This window comes from Crocodylus siamensis, chromosome 3, assembly GCF_052110815.1.
Source record: "Crocodylus siamensis isolate JL-2025a chromosome 3, ASM5211081v1, whole genome shotgun sequence".
Taxonomy (NCBI): Eukaryota; Metazoa; Chordata; order Crocodylia; family Crocodylidae; genus Crocodylus; species Crocodylus siamensis.
Genome location: NC_143397.1, coordinates 214,505,414 through 214,528,205, shown reverse-complemented (window position 1 = coordinate 214,528,205; position 22,792 = coordinate 214,505,414). Strand labels below are relative to the sequence as shown.

General features: G+C 38.2%; 1 protein-coding gene across 1 annotated transcript; it reads left to right on the top strand.

Moving 5' to 3' along the window:
- Positions 1-3,119: 3,119 nt before the first annotated feature.
- CALB1 (calbindin 1) lies at positions 3,120-22,324 on the top strand. Its single transcript, XM_090040291.1, has 11 exons — positions 3,120-3,237; positions 3,455-3,531; positions 7,860-7,934; positions 14,368-14,451; positions 14,596-14,652; positions 17,773-17,850; positions 21,122-21,177; positions 21,281-21,320; positions 21,401-21,454; positions 21,586-21,657; positions 22,066-22,324. Exons 1-11 carry the CDS (start codon positions 3,156-3,158, stop codon positions 22,177-22,179), a joined length of 789 nt encoding a protein of 262 aa, XP_089896417.1. The 5' UTR covers positions 3,120-3,155; the 3' UTR covers positions 22,180-22,324.
- Positions 22,325-22,792: the final 468 nt, after the last annotated feature.

Sequence of the window (22,792 nt, the reverse complement as noted above, 5' to 3'; positions counted from 1 at the left end):
AATATTTACAGAACATTTATGAACAAATATATTCCAAATAATCAGGATCACTTTACAAACAATTATTTAATGAAAAGTGGTTAAAATAATGCATTCTGGGCTAGATTTTGTTGTAGCTATTGTGATTATCAGCTATGGATCTGGTTCAATATTTGTAATAAGAAATTCAACTGGCTCTAGTTAAAGTGAACTCCAAGGGATATTCCCCTTCAGAGAAACAATTAGCATCGCAAGACTATAGAAATGGGAGGGATCACCTGAATTTCTGCATCCAATTCATACAATCATAGGCAACTATATAATGAATGTTTGTCCATAAGGCATCACAAGAACATCCGCTCTTGTCCTTCCCATTCTCTCCAAATAAAGAGCAGCCCATAGGACCTTGTAATTAACATAGCTTTAGTACAAACAAAACCTTATTGTGTCCCACAAGAAGAAATCAGGAGAGCAGGGTGCCTCGCCAATGCACTGGGACCATGTGATTCATTAATTAAGTTATATTTGTCCAACAGTTTGAAAATCTGAAATTATATAGTGGTGGTCTAGAGCCCATTGGAGTCAATAGAAAGATTCCCATAATTTTCTGTGGGCTCTACATCAAATCATGAATATCTCTGCATGTTCTGATCTTGTTCAATACTCTCAGCACATGAATGGGAATCTAATAGCTCCCTGGAACTGAAATGGCTACCTTCTAAGTTATGTCTTACATCAGGAGTGCGCAGTGGAGCTAAATATGAATGCTAACATGGTAATTCATTAATCATGAAAAGGTATGTAGTTAGTTATACATGTGATTATTTTTCCACATAATGTCTTCTATTTTTATGATGTGCAGAGCTGTATGCAGTGCAACAGCAATAAACCATAAACTTTTTCACCTCCTCAGATGGCTTTACAAGATATGTAAAGATAAACATATATGCTTTGTACATAGTACTGATTTTGGAAATGTTAACTTAATGAGAGGTCAACACGTCCTGGGTATGGCACCTGCACATAAGTGTGCATGTTACTAAGGGTAAGGGCCTATTTTGAAAGCTCCTGTGAGGGGTTTCTCTCTCTCTCTCTCTCTCTCTCTCTCTCTCTCTCTTAAAGCCTTCTGGATAGCCATGATCTAGGTAAAATATTTTGTTTTGAGCAATCATTTTTTTAAATGGAAACGTTAAAGCCCCTAAACATTTTAAATCCAGGCCAGTCCCATACCTAAGGACACTACAGTCCAAAAGTATGCCAAATTACCTTGCCTCTGCCAGAGCTGGACTTTCAGTCCAGAGTTTAATAATATACACCGTAGTTGATGTGTCATTTGAAAACAGTGCATACCAAGTAGCAAACCAATGTAAGTTGCAAGCAAGAAGACTGTAGAAACTGGTTCAGTACCCAGTTTCCACTAGTACAAGCCACTAAAAGATGAAACGCTGCACTGTCCTGTGAAATCCAGTATGCCTGTCAGGTGCAAGAGGTCACTTCATTGGCAGAGAACGGTTTCACGTAAGATGATGAAAATGCCAATTACACATTTCTTTGTCACCTTCCAGTGTCCTCACCCCACACCACGCCTCACTTTCTTTTCCATGTATACCATTGATCCTATAAACTGTGACACTAAAATTGACCCACTGCTCTTCTCCCTGTCACTACCAATACAGTGAAAGGTGCTTGTTTCTGATACTGGCACTCTCATCAATGTCCTGTTCCCTTTCCATCAGTGTTTCTCTGCAGAAACCTAGGAAGTTTAGATTTGTACGTTGATGACAAGTGATAGACAAACTACAAAAATTTCAGGATGGTGGCCATAGTTTAGGTGGTCAGTTCTTAGTTAATTTTAGCTAGATATCACTAAAAATGTTCAACAATTTTAAATTTATTTCAGACATTTTGGACTTAAAACATTTAGGATGTTGAAGTGAAGGAATTTTTTCCTGGGATCCTTCATATTAACAATAATGATTATTATGTAACTCCTATTGCCTACAACATGCCAGGCATCACATGTAACAGAAATGGTAGATGATCTCTGCCTTGAAGAGCTTACAGTTTACCGTGTAGACAGAGTAACAGAAAGCTGTGCATATCAGGTGGAGAAATCAGAGAGCAGAAAGATGAAGGAATTAAATATAAGGTTGCATAATTACTTAAAAGTTATGCCTACACCCTGTTCCATAATACCTACAAAGTTATGCTAAAATTCCTCCCAGGGCAAGTCACTCCTGCAACTAAGCCCTGCCTGGTGCTGTTATATATCCAAGTCCCCCTGGCCATTTCCCCACTCCTGTGCTGCACCATATAACTGTCCTTTGTCTTCATTCCAGATAATAACATCAATTCTTTGTTGTCCAAGCATGACCCACACCAACACAGCACACCTAGGTTAGCAAGTAGTTCAGATCTTTTTTATGGGGGCTAATGGACCAATGGAACTACTAAATTCTTGGGACAGCTAATGAAAGAAAAAAAAGGATAGGAGTGTTGTGTGGATTGTGAGAATCAGTGCACCTGAGGGGAGCACTGAGGAGAGCCTCCCAGGCCACACCCAGTGGTCCTCAAAGGCATCCAAGGAGCCGGTGCATGCCGCCCACTGGTGCTCTGCCCAGAAACATGCGCAGACAAGGGAAAGGAAAGCGGCCCTGCAGTCTCTGGGCACCTTCCCAGCCAGAGCCAGTACAGGGCCCCAAGGCCTCCTGAAGGGCACTCCTTGTTGACCAGTCTCTCCCCCCATTTGCTACCCCGTGGCTCAGGCTCTGTGGCTCCCAGACAAGCTCTTAGACACCAAGTGGGGGTGAATGACCCTCAGGAACCAGGTGCACCCCAAGCCCTCCCTGCCCAGGCCGCCTGGCCATGCGCGAGGCAGCTTCACCTCCACCTCCTCCTCCAGCCCCGCAGAGAGGAGGGTGGGGAGAGCTGAGGCAGGGCTCCCTTTTCCACTTGTCAGCAGCAGCAGCTGCCGCTTTCCAGCTCCCCCCGGGCCGGGCCGGGGAGAGGCAGGGGCGCGGGGCTGGGCTGGGCGAGGCGGGGCAGCGGGGAGGGTCAAGGCGAGGCGAGGGCGGGCGGGCGGCCGCCGCGGGGAGGGGCGCGGGCGGGCCCGGGCTGATAAAAGGGAGCCCGCGCCCGCGCGGAGTCAGCACCGCGGACAGCACCGCCAGCCCACCATGGCCGCAGAGGCTCACCTGCAGGCTGCCGAGATCTCCGCCTCGCAGTGCTTCGAGATCTGGCGCCACTACGACTCTGACGGTGACTCCCCGGCCCGGCCCGGCCCGGCCCGGCCCGGCCCGGCGGCCGCCCCCTCGCTCCAGCCGCAGCTTCGGGCAGCACCCGCGGAGTTGCGGCCGCGACTCGGGCGCCTCCAGCCGGAGTTGGGACTGCCCGGCCCCTGCTGGGGAGGGAGGGGTGCTGGGGGGCTGTCGCGGGCCGGGGCTCGCTGCCAGCCGCCGACCTCTCTCTGTTGCAGGCAATGGGTACATGGACGGCAAGGAGCTGCAGACCTTCATCCAGGAGCTGCAGCAGGCGCGGAAGAAGGCAGGGCTGGTAGGTCCCGGTTTCCTCCTGCTTTCGCCCGTCTTTGCTTGAGCAAACTTCTGCCGTGGGAGCGGGCGGGGGGCTCGTCTGGGCGCCTTGGCCTCCCCGCCTGGCTCCCCCCGCAGAGGTGCAGGCGGCGGCGCGCGCCAAGGGGAATAACTAGCGTCACCCCGGGAAGGGGGACATCCTAGGGAAGGGGGCACTTAGATCCCCCTGGCAAAGGGGGGGCGGGATCTAGTGACCCCCCACTAACCTCTCTCAGTGTTAAGAGTATACAGAATCACGGGCTTTATATCTCTATGTATTTTACCCGGGACTCGTCCCCGGGCGTGACCTGATGCCCAATCCATCTATTTTCAACTCCTAAATCAGCCGGACTCATTTTCAACTCCTCCTTGAAGGGGAAGCATGGGCTGAAATGCATCTCTGCCCCTTGGTGGTCAATAAACAGAGCTGCAGATTAACCCTAACGAGGTATTTGTGGCTTCCCCGGTTCTTCTAAAAGACCAAACCGGGCATTGAAATTGTGGTGGCCTAAATTGGAAGGAACAAAGGAGCCCCTGGGCAAACGCTGATTTAACGTTTGTTAAATCAGTGCAACGCGTGTGATGCCTACTGTAGTCGGAAACCTCAATAACTGGGTCTTCAACAATTTCTTAAGAGATGTTTAGGGTGAGGCAAGATCCTGCATATTCAATGCATTGTAAAATTTGGGAAAGAGAGAAAACCATATGCCTCTGTACGATGACGCAGACTAAATACGTTGGGGCACTTGCTTCCTGAATAAATAACTTTAAAATAATCAGTTGTATGGAATAAATCATTTAGGATCAAGCTACAATTTACACACCCTCTAAAATCAATCCACTATCCAAAAAATGCTTTTAAAGACACAGGAAATTAAAATTAACTGCCCTGCATGAAGGAGGGGAAAATGGAGGAGGGGAGATAGGGCTAAGAAATAAATGTTAGTTTTTGAATAATAGAATTCTTGCCTGCTTGGTTCTTAGTAGTTAAATGCTCAAAACAAATATGCATATTTTTATTTGTTCTGTGGCAAGTACCATCTTCTTATTAGCTTTATGAGTTAAGTGTGCATTTGAAAAATCTGTCATCTGTAATACTACATATAAAATTATGAGTAATGATATCAGCTAATTCATTTTTTATAAAACTCTTACTGTGAACCCACCTGCTTCCAAACATGTAAGTCTCATTTTAAAAGATCTCATAATATTGGAAATGATGTGATTGTATTGCCTAACAAAAAGTTATCTGTGATCTTTTTTCTTCGCAAAGTAAGAAGCTAAATTACCACAAAATGTGCCGTTTTTATTTTTTTTCACTAAAACTAAATACCTTTAACATAAAGGGGGGTCAGTAAGTGTGCACATTTAAAAGAAGATATTTGAGACTGTATTGAGGAACGTGTATTTAGCATATATTTTTTATGTGAATGGTCCTCTTAATAACAGTCCTAACATAGTATTCAGTGGATGAAGGTTTAGAGATCTTAAAGCAGGATGATCTACTTCATTTAAAAACCATCTTCATTTTTCTCCAGAAGTAATTTGTGTCATATGTCTCCTACTTAAAAATTAGAGTGCTCATAAAGTAATATAGAAGATCCCTGTAGGGTTATTCTTGTCTGCCACCCACTTTATCATTTATAGCTTTTTATAGACTCTGCCTTTACAGTGATTATATTTTGAAAGTGCTTAGGTGCTTAATTAATTTCTCTTTTGTCATTGCTCTGGTCTGAGCCTATTTCTGGAATATTCTGCTGAAAGGACCAATCTACTGTACCAGCAAAGTGAACTTTAGTACTCTTACTGGATCGTCCATAAATACTTGATATTTTGATCCCTGAAGTCTTTTTTTTGAATTATGGACATGTGCCAGAGGTTTCAAATCTAAGCCAAATCTTGGATTTGGAGGCTCACTTACCAAACAAGCATCTCACCAGTTCATGTCTTGTTTCACTGGTACTAATTGAGTAGCTTTTATTTTCTTGTCCTTCACCAGAAAGGACATAATGAGAAGCTAACGGAAGTCTTACATAATTTTTGTGGCTGTCCTGTTCTTAGCCCCCAAAGCTTCTCTACCATCATTAACTTCTGAATTTCAGGTAGTTTCTCATGCTCAGTATCACTGGACTATTCAATTATGCATTCTTCATAGTTGGATTTTATATCTGTCACATCACATGAGTTAAAGAGTCCCAGTGAGTCAGTCTTTGAATTGGATGGCTTAACTTCTCTCTGTATTATTCTCAGCTTCTGACCTGCTCTAATTATTTTGTCACCCTAATACTTCTGTAATTCCTTTATTAATCAAATGTGTGTTGAAAAGTCCATTCTTTTGCCACTCCTACTTGTCAAGAAGAGTACCATGCAATTTAATTCCTGTCATCACTATCTAGTGGTACGGCCAGAAGGAATTTACACTGACAGTTTTCTGCGGTAACATTTTATATTTTTACTACTTATGTGAAATATGGACTTGCCACAATCCATTTTCACAAATGCTAGAATGCATCGCTTTTCAAGATATACATTTATAAGTATAACAATGTATATGCATTAACTTCTTTAGTCTACATGAGCATCTTCTGTCATCTTACTTTTTCTCTTTCCAATTGACAAATGTGTGGTGCAGTGGTTAACGCAGGGTTTCTCAGACCTGCCACTGATTCATGGAATGACTTTATGCAAGCTATACATCTGTTCCTCAATTGTCCCACATGTAAAATGAGAATAAATGAGAACCCTACCTCAGAGATATTGGCCAACTTACTATTTGAAGGTGCGATAGTACCTATGTTTACCTAGTGTCATCCATCCGAGGATTATAAGGCATGTTCTGAACACTTACTGTAGTCATGAAACCCCTGAATCAGGTAAATATACAAAGTCAAAGAGACAAACTCAGGCTTTTTTGATAGATAACTTATTCACAAACATTCAATTGATTTGCAGATAAAAGCAAGAAAAAATCCTGAATAATTTTAAATGAAGGACATTGCATTTTTCAGATGATAAGAAGTGATCGTATCTCCTTTTATAATTGTGCAGTGCCTGGCATGTTGTGGCTATTATGAGAAATAAAGAATAATACCATTTATTAAAATCTTTACCCGGGACTTATTAGAATGTAGATAGCCAGACTTTAAAGTTTGAGCTTTACCTGCTCAGTAAAAACTTTGGGATCCTTGGAGAAAAGGTGACATTAATTGTTAATCCTTTGCACTTCACATTTTAATTAAACAGTGCAAATTACTAACCTAAAACTGATGACTTTGAAGGGAAAAGGATACTGGGCTATTGTCTGCTTTGTTATAAAATCTTGCATTTTATCAGTCTCTACTAATATGGATTTGGGCTACAATCCACTGGAACTTACTGATTCAACATTCCCTGTGTCCCTGATGGGAGATTCACCCAAGTAAGGACCTTCAGGACAAGGTCATTTTTAAAGCATAGCTCATTAGCATGGGCTCTTGGAGGTATTCCAATGAATTCAAAGAGACTCCTTAAATGTGCAGGGCAGTTGTAGTAAGAAATTCTGAAACAAGTTTAGTTCTTCATATGAGGCTCATACCTTACTACCATACTTTAAAAAGAAGCCCTCATTTTGGACAAATATGTGGTAAGAGCAAACATTCATGCAATTAGCAATTACTGTTTTGGCCCTGTGAATTTAATCTGTTACTCAGGATTTTTCTAACATGTTTGAAAGGATTTCCCCCCCCCACAGATCATCTTTCTTAACATTTGTTCTAACAGTAAAGTTCTACTTCTGCTTTTAAGACATAATGAAGAAATAGGCAACCAAAAACTGACTTAATTGGGAATCAGTTAGGAGAGAGGTCAAAAGAGGATAAGGACTTAATTGAAATGGAATGTAGAAAGATGTGAAAAGCAAATATGTAGTATCAGACATTTTAACATTTTCTCCACTATGAAAGACATAATATTAAAATTATTCATTTAAAAATTAAAACTGAAAAAACAATAGTTTTTCCTATCAACAAAGGAAGAGTTGGGCCCATGCTTCAGCATATTTAGATTTATAATGAAATGTTTTCATTTTCTAAAATAAAATAGAAATTATGAAGGTTGGATTCTGCTTTTCATTTGTTTTTAGTAGTATCTTCTCAAGCAGTTATATTCAATACAATGACATTATACAGGGGGAAAACACTACTCTGTTTCAGTAAAACTGGTAAAATATCATCATGGGTTATTTATATGAAAGTTATATGTCAATAATTCATTTATATTGACGTACTTAGCACATCTGTCTCAAATAATAATTCCATTGTTGTAAACTTCTAGGAATTAACATCTGAAATGAAAGCTTTTGTGGACCAGTATGGGGGAAATGTCGATGGAAAAATAGGAATAGTAGAGGTAAGGTAGTTTCCTTATTTTATGATGGTTGATTTGAATATTTTTCCAGAATGCTCTTACAATAGTATAGTATGACATGACTTGAACATAATCTGCAAGTAACTGTATTGTCATGATTTGCTATAACAGATTATTCCTTCTCCCAATTTAGGACCTTAGTGTTTTCTCTATGTGATAAAATAAAAATATTCCTTTCTCCTCCTGAAACATTTTACTACACTTCATTACACTTTACAGGTTTAAGTTAATAAAAAAAATTAGAAGACCAACATTTTAGTTTTCCTCTGATGTAAATAAAGTCTGCATGTTTTCAGGAAATTCTGGCTGCAGAACAGATCACTGTGCTGACATACAGAATAATGTTTACAGTTTAAATTTGATTTGAAATGGGCATTCAATCCTGAACTCCTATAGCAGCTATAAAACAATGGTGTGTAACTTGGCTAAGTGTCCAATTTCTCCCTCCCCTCCCCACTTTGCAATCATTTTAAATAAGGCTATTTCTAAATAACATATATATAGCAAGGATGGGTACTAAAGGCTAACATTTGTTGACATTCTGAATAGATTTGACAATGGCTATGATCCAGTAAATGAGGGATTTGGATTACTTACAACTTCCTGTACTGAACTCAAATATGGATAGACATGTAACATAGAAAATACATCTTCTTTGTCCCCTTTGCAAAAGGCAAGGTCCAGCAGCTGCTCTGCCCTAGGTCTATATGTTTCATAGTTTTTTTTAGCATGTGGGCCACATTTTACGAAATGGATTCTCATGAAGCCGCTTCCCTTTCCAAACCCTTCTGTCTAGGTCTTAGTCTTTAATTGTGCAAATCAACAAGGTATCTATGGGCTCAGCTTCACAATCACTATTTTAGGACTAGATCCACAACTTACTGAATGAGGGGTTATGTCATTGACTTAAGTGAAATCAGATTTAACACAGTGAAGTTTCTGACTTTATGATCAGACAAATGTCCTTGGACAGTATATAGAGACCTCCTTGAAAACCAACTATGACTACAACATTTGTCTTGATTTGCTTTTAAATTATAGGCATTTTAAAATTTGGTACTAAACAGAATGTACAACTAAAGGTAATAAATGAGATAAACAAAATATCCACTACCCATACAGGGCCACTTTGAGGTATAGTCCCTTTTTTATGCCAATGTATAATTCCCATACAAAGCTTCAAAATGCTTGATAAAATATTTATATCATATAATAAAAATGTTCTTAGATGAATGAACAAACATTCACTTATGAACCCCGTTTGCTAATTTCTTGCCAAATTTAATATTAGAAAAGCATCCTGATTTTTCAAAAGACAACTTATGCATGGTCACAATTATTTGTGAATTTTGCAAATAGGGAAAATGCATGCTGTTATTTCTCTACAGTTATTATAATTAGGCTATGACTGAATGAAATTGAACAGGCATATTTTTAAATTGTCGTTCAAATAACTACCATTTCTGAGTACAAATAATAATAGCAGGCTGCAACATAAGGAGTGTGCAGACTGCTCATGAAAGGCACTATGAAGCTACCTGCTAAACAAGGAAACTTTGAGCTGTTTCTCCAAAGTTGTTTGGGTTTTTGTACTGACACAGTAAAGCTGGAAAACAGGCCTGATCATGTCATGCTGTAGTATCTGTAATTAAATGCTAAGCACTCCCACTGTCCACTGATGTCAGGGGGTTTTCAAGAAATGTAGCGCTTAGCCAGACATCCTCAGCACTACGTTTCTAAATCAGGAGATAAAAGACTGCTTAAGCTGCATTGCTGTATCAGTGTGAAACTGAATCTGTCTGTAGAGTGCTATGATATCTCAGATAAAAAGGTGCTGCATGCACATAGTATTATAATATATAGATGATGATGATCTAATAATATATATGATTAATTAGATCTTTTAACCCTAATTTGGCGTCTAATTTAAAATACCTGTGCTTCCACAATGAATTCAGCTCACTTTCATCCTTATTCAGACATTTGCTCAAATGTAGCTAAAAAGCATGTTTTAAATAAAAAAAACTCTGTGTTTTATTGTGTTAATAAGTGCAAAGCACAGACATGATAACACCACAGACCCTGCAAATTCTGTAAACGTATCCTGATTATTAGTTATTCTTTAAAAAAAAGTTGAAATGAATAAAGAGGAGACCTGAAAGACTGTCAATAAAACAGCACATTTTCAGTCCTGCCACCCAAATTAAGTAAAGCCTTAAAGTGTAGATTCAGAGTTTAGGGTACATTATTGTGGTGTGTTCTCTAGCTTTTAACTAGTTCCCACAAGTTAAATGTATCACTTCCTTTCCTCCAAAAGAGCTTTTTTTTTTTTTTTTTTTTTTGCTGTGTTTACTGGAATGTAAATCTTGAAAAACAGTTTTTAAATCTCAAGGTTTGTAGGTATTCCATATTCAAATGCTTTGAAAGCTTAGTCCTACATGGAAAAATAATTATTTACTATACTGAAAGTGCTTTCCTTTCTCCTCCTCTCAACTCATTACAGGATTTACAGTAGGGCTCAATACCAGGAAGTAAAATCCACTTAGGTAATGATTTATAGAAAACTGTAGCACACTGGTCATAGTGTTCAGTTTTAAATACTCTAGCTTTTTTTCCAGCTAGTAACCAAAATTCTACCTTCTATCTTTAATAACCCTATAATCAGATGTAGAGGAGTCAAGCCACATTCAGTGGAACCATCCTTCCAACTATGCTCTGTTAATCATAATGCAGAAATAGTAGCCAGATTATCTGCTAAAGTGGTAGGAGCTCACAGGAAAATTTACAAAACTGTGGTTGTGCCCAGAGTTTGCTATTGCAGTTTGTAGAATTCTGCTTTTCTATTTAGACACCCTTATTAACTCCTGTACTTCAAACCTGTAGATGTTTTAGAAGCAGGAGCTCTAGAATTGCCACAAGGCTCCTACATTTACTCACTCTCAGTGACTCAGTTAAACTTGCTTCATACTACAAGCTAAACAGCTAAGTGCTGTCAAACGTGCAAGATAGGTATGTGTTTGCTGAGCTGTACAACTTTCAGTAATATAAAGATCCTCCAGATGGAACTTAATCACTGCTGATTCACGCAGGAGTCAAAAGAATCAAGCTCCACCTCTCCTAGTTATACTGACTCTCAAAGCTAACAAGAGTTAGATAAGTAAACCAGGAAAATTTTACTTTTGTCTAAAATCTAAGCAGATGCAAATTAATATGAAATTATCAAATGAGAAAGGTATTCCACCATCCATGAAAAGTAAATTTAGATATAACAATATTGTATGTGTTTCTCTTGGGTTTGTGTGGAAGTTACACAACTGTGTGAATGAGACCATACCTTCAAAGAATATTTTCCTTGTTGTAGTAATGTATTGCATGCAGTAAATCTGATTTGGTGCTGCTAGTTAGTCATGCTTTGGAAAGTTACTATTTTCCACTCTGTTTTTTCCAAATTCATTAGCAATCAACTGTAGCTAACAGTAAGTCTCAATGTGGAAGTTACAGCAGCAGCATGTTTCCAACTAGCTGTATACATTAAAGAACTTGTGATTGCAAAACTGTGATTTGTCCCTATAGTTTAAGGGGACAAACTACTTTCCAATGAAATCCGGGGAAGCAATTCTTACTGACCTTAAGACTTAGCCAAAATATAAGTGTCAATAACGAAGATCTGGAATTTGTGATTTAAATTAAGATTTTTTTTCAAGCACGTACATCTAAATAGGGATACAGGAACCTATTTGAGACACCTAAATAAGTGGCCTAATTTTTTCAAAATTGCCAAGTATGCAACAACTCCTGCTGACTTAAGTTAGATGAAGTCCAGTTTTGTCAACGCAAGCTCCAGGGTGCTCAGGGTTTAAAAAAATTAGGTCAGTTAGATACCTAAATTTGGCTTTAGTAGCCTAAGTTTAGGCCACCATTCCTGTAATTTCCATGTTTAGAAATAGCCAGTGATTATACAGTATTACTGAAGGTGGTATGCTGTATAAACTGATGTTTTTGACAGTGACTGGAGGAAGAATGTTTTATATCCTTGTGAGTATTTAAAGCTCTGAAATTGTTTTGTTTGTATCTATACACACCTCGCCCAAAGTAAAAAAATCAGTCCATCAACATCATCTAGTTGAGTGGAAAAGGTGATTTACCCTTGGCATCCCTCCATTGGGAAAGATGAAAAAGGATCTAGTCGGGAAGGAGCAGGAAATTCTAGCTGTCTTAATTTTTCCCCACATACCAATGTCAGAGAAACATACCACACAATTTACACACATACTCCATTCGCTCCTAGCAAGGAATGGAATTTCTGACTTGAAACAGATACACCTCGCTTTCTATCAATTAGGCTTAGTATTTAACAATTTAGCAAAAACACTCAGAATTCTCTTTGATATGCTTGATAGTCTATAATCAGCTGCTGCATTGTTGCAAGTATTATAAGTGTCCTGGCAAATATGACTGATTTCTTGCGATGATAATTTTGGAAATGCAGATGGTTTATTTCCATCTCCTTGAAATATGGTAAAACGTGCCTATGGAATGTGGGACAGGAACTGAAGGCAGCTAAGAGTTCCCTTGGAATCCAGCAATAAAGCCCAAGCAAGGACCTATAATTAGACGGTAATACTGCAATGAATTGGGTGAATTGATATAGGGGAAAGCATAAGAGATGAACATAGAAAAGCTCAGCATTTTGAATCTGAAATCTAAAATGACTCTGCTGCTATGAGGAGTTTGTTACATCTGCTCTTTACAAAAGGATGAATTTAAGTGGTATTTTCCTCCTTCTCTACTCAGCTTTTAAAATCTTTTTCTTCTTTTCAATTCCTTCTCCTTACCTTTTTAAAGAGAGATGGTCTACTTCTTCAAACAAGAACATTTTTTGGTCAAAAAATCTTTTGAACTTGTTTTTGAATTTTTTTAATTATCCGGGGTTTTTTGTTTTATTTAGTATGAGAAGAGAAAAACCCAAATGAATTAAGTATTGAACACTATAAAATCATCATCGATTTTTCATTTGCCAACATTGGGTTTCATGTGGAGATAAGTCAGCAATCATCACCAGAACATCAGATTAAAACAGTACAACATGAAACTGGCTTCATTTTTATTTTTTTGTGAAAGTGTAGGTTGACTCTTATCTTGCAGGGGCAAAGCTTTGGGCATGAAGCGATTGGAGATCCCCTACCATGCTGTTGTACCTGAAGGACTCAGGATTGGGACTGATTAATGCCAATCAATTCCCATTTCTCTACTGTACATATTCTCTGAGTGCCCTGGAGATCAATAGCACATAGGGCAATGCTGACTGCTCTATTGCCAGTAGCAGTGCAGCCAGCTACAACGGAGACTATTTTTGCAGACATATGGAAAGGCAGCATCCAGGACTACTGCCAGTTACTCTCCCTCAGCTACGCTACTGCTCCTTCTTCTCTTCCCCCTTCCTCATTGATTCCTTTGCACCTTCACTTTCTCCATTGCATTGTCCCCTTTAGACTTTCCTTTACTTGGTAATCACAACCCTGTAGTTTTCCTTCACCTTGCTCTCAATATACCTCATAATTCTCTGCATTTTATACTCAATTCACCCTAATAACTTTCTTCCCCTGTTTGCTTTCCCATTCCATATTTTTGCCCAGTTAAGCTTTTACAACTAAGCTTTTACCTACGTTGTGAGTCTTTTCCTTCACTTTGCCTGGCTCACCTTTAGCATTGCTGGCTCAGTCCTTCCTCTCTGATCTGCTGGTCTTTCTGCTCCTGAGGAACCTGGCCAGAGGCAAGGCGAGATACCAAGGGCTACTTGGAGGCATGGTCCTTGCTCTAATGTGTGGGTGCACTTCTACAAATGGCAGACAGCACCTTGGCTATCAGAAGAAGATGGCAAGAACTGATCAAGAATATGCACCATTTCTCAAATTTATATGCTGAGAAAGGGACAGACAAGCCTGTCTTGTAAGTTGGTGAGAGGACCCCTACCAAAGCAACATCACTCAATACATTGAAAAAAAAATGGAACAATCCATAAGAACTGGGTTCTGCAGGAATACTACATATGCAGCAAATGAGCATCAACCAGCATGACCTGAACCAGAGATTACAGGAGCCAGGACTAATTTTCTTAATGGTTTTGCTGGAAGTATTTAAAACAAAGTTAATTAGCTGTCCAAAGCTGGGTGTAAGAGGGTGCAATTCAAATCTTGCCTGGAGAGTGACATGATGTAATGATTATATCTTAGAGGTCTCCCAGGCCCAGATGAGGTACCCAGTGTAAGTTTGTAATACAGTTAATCTGTCAAACCATGAGATGTGAAAGCAATTCGTAACTCCTTTTAGAGTCCAAAAGAGGAACACCATTTATTATTTAAGAAATAGTTGCTGTTTTATATTAATTTTAAAACTTGCTTTAACTTTGTTGCAGCTTGCTCAGATATTACCAACAGAAGAAAACTTCCTGTTGTTCTTTAGGTGCCAGCAACTAAAGTCAAGTGAAGATTTCATGCAGGTACTGTATGCTAATTTGCCTTTCATAACAGCATCCTAGTGTAGCTGTTTTAAAAGGTATTACACGGTTGCATGCAACTGCAGAGGCTTAGAGGGTCCTTTTCAGTCTTATGTTTCTAAAATACCTTTCATTTTCTGGCTGCAGACATGGCGAAAGTATGACACTGACCACAGTGGCTTTATTGACACTGAGGAACTTAAGGTAAAGTGATGAGCATATGTATTTTACAGTAATTGGAGGGGTGTGTGTGTATATATATTTAACTCCAGTACTGATATCACTACCTGTTTCTTCAAACTTCAGTGACTGTTGAAATGCGAAACCCAAGCAGAAAGTGATACCACTAATTGATGTTTCTATCACAGACAAATGATAAAGTACAAATTCAGTCTGATCAGCGATTCTAAAAATGGCATTTAATGGAGTTCCTTTTTTGCGTCTTGAGTAATTTCCTGCTACTATGTGCCCAGTTTAGAAGGCAAACTATTTTAAACTACCTGCCCTACAAATGTTGCTAGGTTTCTGAAAACTAAGTTAGATTCCCTAAAGGACCTCAAATGCTGCGTACCAAATTCTGCTCGCACTAGCATCCATACAATGTCCTTGTTTGTTCCATACTAGTTCCTCTCCCATACAACAGCAGTCTTGCTGCTCAAGTTTGCTTTGCATGTGTGAAATGGATGGGAACTTAGTGCAATAGAATCTAGATATTTTGCGGATCCTAAGCCCACTGCAAAGATAAGGGTGTGTCAATTTGAGGAGCTGCAAAAAACAGTGAGGTGCTCCAACTGGCCTTGCCTTTTATTTCAAAGGGTGCTGATTCTCTGATCAGCTGGCTAGGACTGCTTCTGTACTCCAGCTGAGTGAAGAAGCAACAGCCTTTGAAGTAAAGCTGCAGCAAGCATCTCATCATTTTAGCAACCTGCTGCAAATTAAGCGGGTTATGAACCAATCAAATATGAATGATTTATGTTCTACTGTACTCAGTTCTGCTGGTATACATGGAAGAACAGAATCCAGTTTGATCTGTTGACGTTGCAGAGCCACACAGCTCATGGAAGTAAAAACCAACAGTGCTGCAATCAGCATATACATGGGGGGCAGGTCTAACTAAAAGATTGCCACTTTGTCAGAATAAAATTTCATTTTCACAGTTGAGGCTATGGAACTAAGCCTCAATTTTAATAAGCTGGCATAGCCCCCTTTGAAATAAAAAGTTCTAGGATAATTTATTTGTGCTTACCATTGATTGCAATGAACTACCTTGGCCATATACAGAAAACCAAACCAGAAGTGCTTACACAGTGACCAAAAGCATTCAAAAGTGCTAAATTTCCTGAAATCATTAAAAAGTGCTTTTAAAAAGCAGCACATGTTTTATTAATCTGTGTAGTCAAATTACCTCCTTTCTCCAATCCACACTCAGACTATTTTGGTAATACAAAATATCTGTAACAACTCTACTAAAGATTCTGCCTTATGGTGAAGTTCATAGCTGGAAAGACATATCCTATAGACTTGGTGGGCAGATGTCTGTTCCAGCTCAGAAATTACATGTCAAAAGAAAGGTGTCTGGCTGGAGCCATAGCTGGTACACATTGCAGTTCAGCAGACCCTTAAACTCAGCCTCCCATTTGTATCATTTATGGCTGCTACTAAATGCTGGGCTGATGAAGAAGGACCGAGAGATCTGAGGAAGCTTAACTGTGTCCCTGGCAGCCCCCAGCTCTGCTGTGCTGAGCAGATCTTATCTCCCAGTGAGAATCTGGATTATTTTAATCCTTTCAGAACTATTTGTTATAGCTGGTTTTCCCTTAAACTAGTAATCAGTAAACTGTTTCTCTTGACATGTATTGCTATAGTGGAAGAAATCTGGTATTAACTGCCATGTTCATTTAAGAAATCAGTTGATCTAATCAAACCACTTATTATCTCTCTTAGTAGCATCCCCTCTCCCTGCCACTGTCCCTGTGTCTCTCTTTTTTTGCCAATTCACTCCTAGCATCTGACAAAACAGACAGTTTCCTACAAAAGCTTATATCTCTCTGAACCCGTTAATCTACAAGGTGCCACGCCCCTTACCTTCCATCAGTCAGGGAAGTATAATTGATATAGAAATCAGTTCTAACTTGTTTTAAAAGAATAAAAGATCCAAAATATTTCCATGAAATCTGTTTGCAGCATTTCTGTGGTGGTTTCACAGCAAACTCTGGATACAACCACAGTTTTGTAAATTTTCCTGTGAGCCCCTACCACTTTAGCAGATAATCTGGCTACTATTTCTGCATTATGATTAACAGAGCATAGTTGGAAGGATGGTTCCACTGAATGTGGCTTGACTCCTCTACATCTGGTTTCTGTATATTAAATAGGTTTAGAGAAGCCTGAATGAGAAAATGCTGAGCATGATGGTGATATTGGAGCAGTCTCAGCCCAAGTTCAAGGACATTACATGTACAGGAATAGGAACAGAGATGGTTCCTAAGGAAAAAAAACCCTGTCTTAAAAACTATGAAAAGGCAGCATTATTCTAACAAATGACATAGAGGTTAAAAAGTAGTGTGCTCCTCATCAAAAGCTGATAAGCACAGACAATTCTCAAGTCTGACAGACTCCTTGCAAAGTAAATTAAGATTTTTAAATATCACAAATCTAGGACAATAGTTCAAACCAATCAGTGGGGAAAACAAACTTTAGTCTTGAGAGTAAAAGAGGCTGTTTTTGAAGGTCGGGAAGAAACCATGCCAGTCTCTCTAAAAAAAGCCTTGCAGAATTGACTAAGTGAATTTCGGGTACCAGTGCATGAAGGACCAAGACAGGTTCACCTTCACCTGAAGCATCAGGTTCTGGTCACTGCCGTGGGTGGGGAGTAAAGTTGATTAATCATTGACCTTTTCTGTAAAACTATTTTTGTGTTGCAAGCTGCAACTAGGACTCAAAGTATTCTAAGAGGTCTCAAGGTTAATTAATGTAGTTTAATGTTAAAGCTGAGGAGCTAAATGCCAAATCATTTTTTATAGACTTCTGTACAGTAAATGACATATAAAGCATAAAGTGCTATAGGTTTCTTTAAGAAAATAAAGTAGGGCAGCATACTTGGATTTCTTAAAACAAATGTTGTTATTAGATATATTAAATGTGTAAATTACTACTCATTTGCATACCTATTTTTACATTTCACTAGTAAATTTTAAACTAGTAGTAAAGTAGCATCTCCCAACTTTTCTCTAGACTGAAATTGCATTAAAAAAAACAGATAACTGACCTGTAACCATCTAGCATGTTCACAAATATTTACTTGCTTGTTCTATTATTTAACAGAATTTTTTGAAAGACTTACTACAGAAAGCAAATAAGCAGATTGATGATGCCAAGCTAACAGAATACACAGAAATAATGGTAAGATTATTCACAGACATTTCATCCAAAAAGACTGATTGACTTAAAACAGTGCTTATCTTTATCTGCTGACTCTTCCCATTGACTCTAATTAAAATAATTTTAGGTTTCTGTCATTTCAAATTGGACATCAAATCTTACAGCCCACAGCCAAATGTTGTATAGCAAGAAATTCTGTACTTATGATAATTTGAAGCTGTGACCTGTAAATTTTGCTGCATTGGAAAATGACAAATATGCAGATAGGAAAGCTGGAAGAAATTCTAGTGTCCTTGGTAATAAGTAGGTGGTGTACGTGTGTGTGTATACGCATGCATGCACAGTAGTATACCAAAGACCAATGAACCAGAAAGGTGCTAAGGATTTTGCATTGAAGATGCTTTTGTTTCATACAAGATGTGAAACCAAGGTTTTGACCCTTGTTATGAAAAATTCCACAGCACATTTTGTAAGTATAGCCTCTAAGGCAGGAGATTTGGAAGCTGGTCACTGTGTGCTTGTACAAAGAGTCAAGGAGATGCATATTAACTTCTGAAGAGCCACGTGTGGCCCTGGACCCGTAGGTTGGCCACCCCTGCTCTAAGGCAACAGAGAGGGTGTTTGGGGCAATGGTGGGGGGACGTCTTTTAGGGTAACTGTATGGTTGGGAGAAAAGTTTGACAAGCTCTTCTGCACACTTTTCCTTTCTTGGATATTTCAAAAAAGCCCTTGACTCTCATACATTTTCTGGACCACCATGGCTACAACACTGTAATCCTTCTAAGGCAAATTTCAACTTAGCTAACTATATTCTACGCAGCCACAGTTTCTGTTTTTTTCTCTTAAATTGAAACACAGTGTTACTGGTATTGCTAAATGGGTGCTGTATATTACTGATTTGATTGTGGTGAGTAAACCAATATGCATACACAAGTTGTGCCTCACGAGCACTTTACAGTGCAATTTACAAGTGACCTATAAGCTGTAAGATAATTGTGCATGAGAAGCACTACTTCTGCTTTGTGTTTCCATGTGATTTAATATCAGACATAAGGAAATAAGGCAAGTGTCAGTTCTACACTTCCCACCCTATTCTGCTTCTCCATATGGGGAAGGGTAGCAGGTAGTAGGGCAGGGAGGATAAGACTAGCGCTGTCAAAGCCCTGATCAGGCCCATCCTTAAGTTTGTCCAGGCCTAAAGAGCTATTGATGGTTCTGTGATGTAGTTACTAGGATTTGTGTGTTTCCAGAAAAAAGGAAATAAAGTCTTTGTCTTGAGTATGGCAAGTTTAAGATGGAGGTTTGGTTTTTCAAATAAGTTTAATTACAAAAGGATTTTAGAGTTTTAATTTTTCAGACTGGCAGTAAGACAAACATTTCTCAAGCTAACCCCAATTATGTGGGAGGTTAATTAAGCCAAAGATTTCTATCTTTCCTGACAAAGAACCAATGATTCAATATTAATAGTGTAAGCTATTTACATGAAAATATTATACATGTGCCAGAAATAATATTACATGTATTAGAGAAACAAATAACATCTCAACCTTCCTGTGTTGCATTTTTCATGACCCTTCATCCCATAATGTGTTCTTCATTTTGGGTTTCACAGGTTGAAAGAAGCAATGACAAAATGAACACTGATAAAAGAAATAGCTTATAAATAAGAAAGGAAAAACTAATCAAAACAGCATAACAGAGATTAAAAGTATTGACTAGCAAGAGAAAGGTGCAAGCAACTAACGAGCAACTGCATATAACATGGCTTTTTTAGGACTGCAACTGCTTGCCTCTGCCAAACTTAAAACCCTCTTCCCCAGAAAGGCATGCTGGGAATAAAAGGGAGGGAAGGGTTAATAGGGAACTGGTATACTAGCCTTTTTTTTTTTTTTTTTTTTTTTTTTTGGACTACCACTGTACTCCTAGTATGCTTTTGAACAAAGTTGAGTCTTTTCTCACCCAATCAGTTTAAGGAATTACACACAAATTTTCTCCTACCCACCTCCTCAATTATTGCACATGTACAATTACTGAAAGAGGCTGGAGACTATTTGTTTTCAGCTATATATCTACCAACACTTTGTATGGTCAGTTTTCCTCTCTTCACACAAAGTGAAGGGAGGTAGCATTTGAAAATATGAAGTAGCAACTGTATATCTATAAAAATTGGCAGAAGACAGATAAATGTAATACCTCAAACCACTTATAAATAATTTTAAGTTGCTTATGCCTCCTAAAATGTTAGGCAGAAACTTGAAGTGTCTCTATTTTTTGTTTCTATGACATATTTACTATTACATTTTAGGTGACAAACCAGTTTTTAATACAATAGGATCTTGAAAATAGTTTGAAATAATATATTTCTGTAGTATCACATTGCTATATGAATTTCTATTATATCAAAACTTAAATATATGGAGAAATATACATACTAATTTCAAATTATGACTTGGGATAAAAAAATTACCTCAGCTGAAAAAAAAGCCTGTGCTGCTGCATTATTATCACCTGTATGGCACTGAAATCTTAATCTACAAATTTGGTAGAGGTAGTAGGAAATCACATCCATGGCATGTGTGTCATTTGGGAAGGGCTAAACCCTGACCTCAGTTACCCAGTAATCTGGAGTAGCTCCTCTGAATTGCAGACAAGACTATTTCTGGGTCTTTGAAATCCTTTGGCATTGCTGGACACACAAAACTATCAGGCAGCAAATAATGTAATGACAGTCAAATTCAGTTTTATGCTGTGACTGTGTACCTATTTCCTACTGAGCAAGTGAACTACATAGTTGTAAGAACAAAAATGGAACCATTCTTTTCCTTTACTTAATGTTTTCAAAAATAATGTAAGAAACACTTTCCTAAAATTCCTTTGGTGGTAGACAGTTGATATTTTAGCTTACAGGAGTGCCAATTTTGACTTTAAAATGCTTAGTGGATCTTACTCCATCTTGGAAAGGTTTCCTTCCATGTCCACCTCTAATGTGGAAAGTTCACTGATGTGTGGAGTTGGATTGAGAGAACATTTTGACACAATGATTAAACAAAGCTGCCCAAACAGTTCCATAAAAGGACTTCATTGTATAAAGATTTTTTTATTGATTTCCTTTTTTCAAAAGTTTATAGGCTCTCTCACAACAGTGTACCTGAGAGCAAATAGATAGTTTATGGAATTTATTTCCATCATTTTATTTACTTAATATTTTATCCCATTGGTTCTGAATTTCTCATAGAAATAGCTTTTTTGCTGTGTTCTAATATTCATAAAAATATATATCATATACTTTCAGCTGAGGATGTTTGATGCAAACAATGATGGAAAGCTGGAACTCACTGAAATGGCAAGGTATACTTATGACTTTTCCACATAAATATTCTGTACCAATATGGAAATAACGAACAACTGTTTGAACACTGTTTTTTCTACACCCCTCTCTCCCCTCCAATAGGTTACTCCCAGTACAGGAAAATTTTCTTATAAAATTTCAGGTATGTAGCTTTACATTCTGCAGTTTGAATGTTTAACATTATGTGCTGTTCTTCTAATTCTTGCCTTTTTTGATCTTTAGGGGGTCAAAATGTCTGGCAAAGAGTTCAATAAAGCCTTTGAGATGTATGATCAAGTAAGTCATCAGAAAGTCTCTAAGTCCTATATGTTAATTGAGAATCATTTCCTAAATAAGGAAAAAATAGGTGTATAGCTAAAATAGTTACAATTACTGCAAAGTAAATGGTACAAATGCCTATTTTTCAGGATGGCAGTGGATTCATAGATGAGAATGAACTAGATGCATTACTGAAAGATCTGTGTGAAAAGAACAAAAAGGTAACTCTAGAAGTTTTCTCTTTGCAGAAAACTTGGATTTAAATTTGGATTCCAAGAAGATTTTAAATGTATAATCCAATAAAGATAAAGACAGAGCTACTAAAACCATGATGGCGCCTGGTACAGTTAAACTCCTGTAGAAGTAATAGCAATGTAAATCCGTAATTAAGTGAACTGTCATCATACAGCAGATAATATTATGAAGCATCTTTGAATACAAGTTTTCAACACTCAACTATGCATATATAAAAGTTATATTTGAATACTTAATTTCTATATAGTTCTGTTGGACAGGCTGACACCAAACAGTTTTTTTCCTACCTATTTTGTATCACTGGCAACTTGCATATTCATGTTGGTAACTACATTGATTATTAAGCATTTTGTTTTGTTTCATTTTTAAACTAGGAATTAGATATCAACAGCATTTCAACATACAAGAAAAACATCATGGCCTTGTCTGATGGAGGAAAGCTGTACCGAACAGAACTTGCTCTTATCCTCTGTGCTGAAGAAAATTAGTGACTTATCACCTCCACTTAACTAGTGATATAACTGTACCTACACAATAACTGTGCACTCTAAGGGAGTAGGCTGTACTTTCTTTTATATCTGTAAATTTAAACTGCATATAGATAATTAGCCAGGATGTGTGGCACATTCCTTTCAGTTTGTTTCTATACTGTTTGTAATGTACAGTTTTTGTAACTATATAAGATTGATAAAGAGAATGTCTATGTTTGGGCTAGTCTGTATATTCAATAAGAAGCTAAAAAAAACCAATTTTTTGCTTTGGTAAACATGGCTGAAAGAAAAATTAAAAATCTGCTGAGACCATTTTGTTCTTCATATCCTTTGACACTTGCTACACTACCAGGATCTATGTTAAGTAAATGCTAAAGATCTCTTTCTCATTGTATGACTAAATACGGGTTCTTAAAATGGAAAATGAAGAAATACTGTTTTGAAGTAGGAAAGGTGATCAGAGTGGTTTGAATGTGAAGACTTACCAACTGTTGAGAAATATTTTCAGCAGTCAGACCTTGCAGATCTATGCTGTCTGCAGTTTAGCATTTAAATGCTTCTCATCACAAACTCATGACATACAGTCATAACATGTAAAAGCAGCTGACAT